General features: G+C 46.6%; 2 protein-coding genes across 3 annotated transcripts in view; both read left to right on the top strand.

Moving 5' to 3' along the window:
- rfwd3 (ring finger and WD repeat domain 3) overlaps window positions 1–1,605 on the top strand; it is a 7,480-nt gene extending 5,875 nt beyond the window's left edge. For both annotated transcript variants that reach the window (XM_070971741.1, XM_070971740.1), the window contains 2 exons: window positions 153–367; window positions 578–1,605. In XM_070971741.1, the coding sequence (XP_070827842.1) occupies window positions 153–367; window positions 578–721 (359 nt within the window). In that variant the 3' untranslated portion in view covers window positions 722–1,605. The remainder of the gene's footprint in view (window positions 1–152; window positions 368–577) is intronic.
- A 2,281-nt stretch (window positions 1,606–3,886) lies between these two features.
- The window catches only part of LOC139337233 (Golgi apparatus protein 1-like), a 28,186-nt gene continuing 24,572 nt past the window's right edge, over window positions 3,887–7,500 (top strand). The window contains exon 1 of the mRNA XM_070971739.1: window positions 3,887–4,249. Coding sequence (XP_070827840.1) covers window positions 3,917–4,249 — 333 coding nt within the window. The 5' untranslated portion in view covers window positions 3,887–3,916. The remainder of the gene's footprint in view (window positions 4,250–7,500) is intronic.

Raw genomic sequence — 7,500 nt, 5'->3', positions numbered from 1 at the left:
CTCTTCATTCAGTGGACAATGAAATATGTCCCTCTGGTGGACACTGTCTGAAATGTCTCCTGTCAAGTCTGCAGCCTTTAGAGCAGCAGTTTAAAGTCTGCCTCAGGACGGACGTGTCTCTCTGGATGTTCAGTGTCTCATCTCTCCCGCAGGACGCTCCAACCCGTCCCTGCGCTGCGTCCTCATGTCCCTGAACAGGACGCCTCAGCAGGACTCGAGTCAGCTGCCCAGCTGCTCCTGCTCGCCGGTGCAGACGTTCAGCGCCGGCTCGTCCTGCAAGCTGCTCACCAAGAACGCCGTCTTCAAGAGTCCGGATGGAGGCGGGACGCTGGTCTGCGCCGGGGACGAGGCGTCCAACTCCACCATGGTCAGTGCTGTTAGAGAGTGTGTGTCTGTGTGTGTAAAACTTTAAAATTCAAAGGTTTTATTTTGTTGTCGTGGAGAGAAAATAAATCGAGGAATATAAATCATCATCATCATCATCATCATCTTCATCTTGCTCTGGTCCCTCTCTCTCTTCATCTCCTTTGTCTCCATCCTCCTGCTGCGTCTGTCTCCCCGTCCTCCTCGTCCTCAGGTGTGGGACGCCGGCAGCGGCTCTCTGCTGCAGAAGCTCCCGGCTGACCTCCCCGTGTTGGACATCAGTCCGTTCTCGGTGAACGGCGAGCACTTCCTGGCTTCGCTCACCGAGAAGATGCTGAAGATCTACAGGTGGGAGTGAAGAAGACGACAAGGAAGAAGAACTCGTTCTTTCACCCAGAGATTAAAAACACACAAAGTTTAAGAGGATGCGGAGACGCCGTCTGTGTGGACAGTCCGATGCTGCTCGACATGAATCTGTATGTTTACACGAAGAAAACTTCCTGAGAGCGAAACGTTCGTTCACCGCTCTCCACGGCAGCTTTTTCAACCAAACATCCACATTACTGCGTTCGACCTTTGACCTGCACACGAAGCTGAATGGCACCCGAGTCCGCTGTGGACAGGAAACGTGATGTCCATCAGGATGCTGGGACAGACGTCCAGCTCAGGTGTTTCCACCCGCCACATGATGGACAGTTTTCCTGCTCTGACGAGAAACACTTTGAATTTTACCCGATGGCTGATCCTCCGGATCCTCCGGATCCTGCAGATCCTCCAGAGCCTTCAGATCCTGCAGATCCTGCAGATCCTGCAGATCCTCCGGATCCTCCAGATCCTGCAGATCCTCCGGATCCTGTGGATCCTGCAGATCTGGATCCTCCTGAACTGGTTCACTGAACAACTTTCTACGCTTTGATTTGATCTCAACCTCAAATCTTTACTGTTTATCATCAGATCAGTCGAGTTGTTTGTCCTCGTCCGTCGTTGTGGACACGTTGGACTTTGTTTGGACTTGAGTTTCTCTCGAACAGAAAAAGGCTCCTCGCTGTCCATCAGTCTCATCGATGTCTTCTGTCCCTGTGTTGGACGTCTCTCCCGTCTCCGCTCAAACATGAAGTGCCAAAAGACTCTGCTGTTGTAAATCTGACTTGTTTTCTTTCTATAGGAAGTTGTACATATGTATATTTGCTACCAGCCGTTTGTGTACGACTTCAGAGTTAATAAAAATTATGTTATTTTTAATTCAAGTCGTCTGTGTGATGTTTAACGTTTGTGAACGCAGCAGAACTGAGGATCAAAGATATTTGAATTCATTTCATTTAAATGCCTTTTCGTGATTCCATTTGGAATTTTTATCTACTTTCAGTAAATTTATAATGCAGTTCAACAATTACATTTTAATTTATAAAAGCTTTTTACCCAAATGTGCTCATTTCTACATCGGCTATAATGAAACACTTTAATCCTTCTTTGTGGCACCTTTGAGCCTCCATAATCAGCTTTTCTGGGGATGAACTGACACTGAAGTCCGAACCAAACAATGAAAAAGCTTCTCAGTGTGAAGAATGAATCAGGTTTGACGCACAAAGACTTCTGAGTTTAATCGGTTAAAAGTGGAAAATTTCCCTGAATATGTTTAAAATCTCGCTGAGGAGACGCGTCGTGTCGCTGAGAGAACCTGAAAGAGGACAAATCATCTGACAGACAAGCGTCGCCTTCATCAGTCTTCATCACTTCATGAGAAGCTTCAGTCAGGAAACATCAAGCTTCTCTTCTTCTGGTGCTGCGTTCAGGGCATGCTTGTACTTCCTGCTTTACCTTCCAGAAGTGGCAAACGCCTCATCTGACGTGCGCTGCTGTTCCAGGTTGGAAATACGTCTATGAGACTGGTTTTGTTTTGATTGATGGTTTTAGGGAAATGTTTTGATTGAGTGTAAACATGGAAGCTCTTCAGTTAGCATTAGCACGTTGTAGCTCTGTGCAGTCAGTGACAAACACACAGGTGAGCGCCGCAGTGCGTCTCTGGTCTGCGCACCTGTGGAAAGTCAGCACTCCTCATGAGAACGTCGACGTGATCTCGTGTGAGTGAGATAATTGCTCAGGATCCAGTTCTGCCTGTCAAACAGTGAGTGATGAGCTGCACTCCAGGCTGCTGTCCCACAGCGACGAGCGTCTGAGTTCACGTCTCAAATTGAAAAAGGCAAAAAGCAGGTGAGCTGTGTACCTGTTGGCAGCAGCAGTCACTGGACGGGAAATGAATCAACACTTTTCATAATTAATCCTTTCTTTCTTTCATCAAGCAGAAACATGGAAGCACTTCAACATCTCTGTAAACTGGAACTCTTTGGACTTTGGTCGAACAAAATGAGACATCAGAGGACGTCATCTTGTCTCTGTTGAACTGTGATGGACATTTTTCTCTTTATATTTTAGAGCTCATTATTTTCATAAGGATCTTTAATGGTGGTTCCTTTAGAACTGTGACAGATATGAAGAGAACAACAAGCAGTGCTTTCTAAATAACAAGTGATGGCATGAAACAAACATCTGGCATTTCTTCTCAGCTGACAGACACACAGATGCCAAATCTGTTCGGCATCACATTCGTTCTGTCCTAACAGGTGAAATAAGACACGTACCTGCCGAGGTTTAGGCTTTATTTGAGCTCAAGCTCAGCATGTGATCATCAGCTAAACAGGATCTGAATCAAACTCTTCTTCTTTACATTTGGGAACTTCTTTTGTTAAAGGACAAGTCTTTGATTTTCTGTAGTTTTCTTTTTGTTAGAAATCCCATGAAACAAATCTTCAAACAAGTCGTGAGTGTGAATCACAGCTGGTTGAGCTTCCACTCACTACAGCACCTCATGTGGATTCATCCGCTGCTGAAAATAGTCCCCGACGAATGCACCATTTCCTGCTGTTTCAGTGATTTAGAAACTACAGCAGCCCGCTGTTTTAGGAGATACTGCACCTGTTTTCAAGAATGAAACCGTTTGTGAGCCGTTTTTAAGGATTTATGTCTTCAGCAGGGGCCGGTGGGCTTGAAGCTGAGAGCCACAAACTGAAGTAAGATTGGTCGTTTATTATACATTAAAAATATAGAAGGACATTTGTGCTTTAAATAAATTTGATGTTCCATGAAAACTCTGGGTTTCTTTTTTTTTTTTTTTTTAATAAAAAAGGGTTTTGGTAGACTGTTGGTGCTGACTTTTGATGTCAGTCATTGCTAACATTCTCCTTTTGGACAAGCAGGTTTCTTTGGTCCTAAACGTCAAAGCAGTGCAGCATCAACGTATGTGTAAACAGCTTATTGGCTGCTTTGAAATGTGTAAGCTGCCAATGAAATAATAAGGAATGCTGCAAGAGGACATTTCCGTGGTAGCTGTATAATTGGATGAGTCAGAGCGTGAAGCCACACACGTTCATGAATTATTCATGAGCTCTCCACTGCCATCCTACAGGGAGAAAAAAACACGTCTGCAACTTTACTCTTAGATCCCATATTTCCGACAGCTCCTGAATGCAGCAGCAGGCTGACTGGCTCTGTGAAGATGGCGGACTGTATACGTGTTCCTCTGCTCCTGCTTTTGATGTGCATCTCGTTGTCTGTACATCCAATTCGAGGAGAAAACAATTTTGTCGCCAAAGCTGCCGTTAAAGCTGATAACCCACAGAATCCAGCCGGAGGTCCGGGGCCGGCTGTGGTGAACCCAGGAGCCGCTGAGAGGAACCTGGGCGCTGGGGCCTCGCTGCCTCGGAGGCGCTCTGCCGGCTGGAAGTTGGCTGAGGAGGCGGTGTGCAGGGAGGACCTGACCCGGCTTTGCCCCAAACACTCCTGGAACAACAACCTGGCTTTGCTGGAGTGTCTCCAGGACAGGAAAGAGGTAAATTAGTGGGACGGGGTCCCGTGGTCGCAGGGAAAGAAGCAGGGTGTGCCTGCTGAACGAACCAGCTAACATTAGCTACCACCATTAGCCAGCCGTTAGCCCTCGTATTGAGAGAACGTCACGCTAAATGCTGCTCAAAATTTCAGCATTTTAATACCCGTGATATCATCTTCAGTATGACACGCATTGTAGGACACTGTTGAACACACATTCAGAGTCTTCGGGATCCACTCCTCAGTTCGGCATGATGTAAATGCCACGAAAGGCGCTTATTACCTTTAGGACGAGCAAGTTTTTGAGTCCTGTCGCCTCGTATTTCTTGTCTGTAACGACTCTCTTAAACGCACACATCGAAATATCGTAGCGTCGATTGACAGAAAAAACAACGGGATAATATTCACGCAAATGTTGGTTTATGGAATATATGTGAGCCGAATTTACCAGAAGACACAGTTGTTAATGATTAACGCGACACACTTTACTGTGCGGGTTGTCAGTGATTTAACGGTGATGGTTAACGTTAAACTCGCAGATTGTTAGCGAAGTTCGGAGCTACGTGACGTCGTGCATCTGGACTGTTAGCTAACATTAGCGGCTAAATGTAAAATCGGTCTGAAAATCGGCCAACCTGTGGGTGTAACAGTCCAGAACCACTGCTCACCACAACACGTTTCACACAGCTCAGTCACCTGCTAACCTTTAAAACCAGGTTAGCCGCATTTTGGCGGCTAACTGTTGTGCTAACCGCTGTCCGAACTCTGCTAGCAACTGCAGCCTCGGCGGGCTGTTGGCTCACACAGTCGCTGCTTGATTTTTGTCTTCGTGTGTTATCGATAATTACAACGTTCCCTTTCGCGATGTTCCGCAGCAGTTCGCTGTAATGACTTAATGACTGACAACCAGCCGAACTGGTTGTGGGTGGTGTGTGGGCTCGGCCCTGTCCTTGAGTTTCTCTGCAGCCTGTGTTGATGTGAAGCAGGCGGACAGTTGAAACCGTTTTGTCCGCAGAGACGCGGCTCTCCGCGGGGAGAGGCTGCCCGTGGCCTCTCACTCGAGCCCGGCCAGCGCCACGGTTAGGAGCCGCTGTGGGTCCTGAATGTTGTCCTGACATGTTCAGGCAACTCAAAACCAGAAATGATCAGAAAGATAAGACTCTTCCTCCGCTTTTACACTCACACATTTGTAATGCAAGTGTGTAGTTTTAAGCTCATTTGGAAAATGCAGTTAAAGTTGATCGACACACTTTGATCAAATCAGGTGTTTTTTGGTTGAAAAACAAACAAGAATCTCACCAAACATTCGGTGTTAATAGTTTAGTCAAAATATCAGTGGCACAAATAAGGGACAGGGACGAAGTGATGTCCTCTAATGTCTTAGTTCATCCAGCAGTCCAAAAACCTAAAGATCACCAAAATTTTAACAATGTGAAAGAGGAAAAAACATCAAATCTTCACATTTGAGAAGCCAGAACAGCAAAGTTTTGCTGTTGTTATTGGTCAATAAATGAGGAAGAGGAAAGGAGAGAGCACTGAGACCAGTTCATTTCATGGCGTCTGTTCATTTCAGGCCTGGTTTGACGGCCGCTCGGCTCGTTTCGAGCTCAGTTTAAGCAGGTTGGAGTTGGAGAGCAGTTTCAGTCTGACGGCTGCAGGATTTGTTGTTCACACACCCATCAGAGATTTATCTGACGACTGTCGAGTACGATGAAAGACGACGAGAAGGAGCTTCATCCATCTCGAGGGAGCGACGGGTTGTTTCCCAGCAGCTTGTGGATCAGTTTGTCTCGTTCGGTCCACAGGTGGTTGTTTGAGAAAGGTGGAGGATTACTCAGCCCTCACTCGCAGTGAGAAATCTTTCCCAGGCCCTCTGTGCTTTTCAGGTCACTGGGTTGCCTTCGTGACCTTTTGGCCCGTCCAGTGAGTCCTGAGAGATCAGCCGTGGACCGCGGCTGCTGGCCGGGTGGCGGCTGACTGCTCGCCCTTTTCTTTAAGCTCATTAGCTGCTCGTCAACAGCAGAACTGCAGCAGACTGAGAGATCTTTATGTCTACAACAGGAGCTCACAGCAGCTAAGACAAGCCTCGGTTTGTGCCCATTATCTGCTTACGCGTCGCAAGACAGCGTCCTCATGAAATACTGAGTCCTCGTATGGAAAGCGCACAGCAGCAGATGCTGGAAAGAAAGACAGATTTGAAAGAAGTGTTGTACGAGATAAAGATACCGAGGATTCAGAGTGGCTGAAGGTCAGCACAGAGGCGCCATGATGGTGGTTTTCTGTGGTCTCGTAGTTCATCCTGATCAGCTTTTTGAAGGGAAGAGTGTAACAGAAAACTGAAATGATGAGTTCAATCACAGAAAATCAAACAGAAGTGTTTCTCCAATGTGAGGATTTGGCACTTAATTCTGTTTTCATATCGTTGTAAATGGAACATCTTTGGGTTTTGGATTGTTGGTTTGACAGAAGAAGCGTCTGAAGTTGAATTATCTGAATAATTGATTCATTGTTTGAGTAATCTGTATGCAAAAATAACAAAGATTAATCAGTAATTTGCTGTAGCCCTAATTGGAAAATGTCACTGTGGTGGACATTTTTTTCCTAATTTCTGAACCAAACAATAGAAAAAGCATCAGCAGATTAATCAAAAACACAAACACGAGTTAGCCGAAGATGAAGAAGCATCAGATGTCACGTTTGAATGCAAATCAACCGACCGTCTGCCTGCGTCTGACTCGCCCCAGTCAGAAGGTGACTTTAAGGACCAGAGTGCAGGATTCAGTGCCCTCTAGAGGTGAGGTTACAGATTACAGCTACCTGAACACCTGTGGCCTCAGCCTCCCCTTCGCAGCGTATGGAGGACCTGGAAACATGGCGGTGCCGTATGGCGGACTCTGTGGAAGAGGCTGATTTTCAGCTGATTCCTCTCTGATGAAAACAGAACTGTGAACATTGTGTTTAATTTCTGGACCTTGAACGCATCGTCCTTTCTTGTTTTGTGGTGCTTTCACACGTAGCCTGTTTGGCTCCGTTAAAACAAACCCTGCTGTCTTTGCCTGGTTCGTCTGGTTCGTTCTGGCTGATGTGGATCAAACGTCCGGACCGAGACCCTTCAGAGGACGTGGTCTCGGTCTGGTCCCAGAGGAACTGGTCCCAGTGGTGGAGCGCTTTGTTTTTGGTGGGAACGTGATGCGACCACGTTGTGATTAAAACACTGACTGACGTACTCAGCAAGTTAGAGCCAAACTGTGCTGT

This window comes from Chaetodon trifascialis, chromosome 10 (assembly GCF_039877785.1).
Source record: "Chaetodon trifascialis isolate fChaTrf1 chromosome 10, fChaTrf1.hap1, whole genome shotgun sequence".
NCBI classification, from domain to species: Eukaryota; Metazoa; Chordata; class Actinopteri; order Chaetodontiformes; family Chaetodontidae; genus Chaetodon; species Chaetodon trifascialis.
Note: the sequence above shows the minus strand (reverse complement) of the source record. Positions and strands in the feature narration are given on the sequence as shown.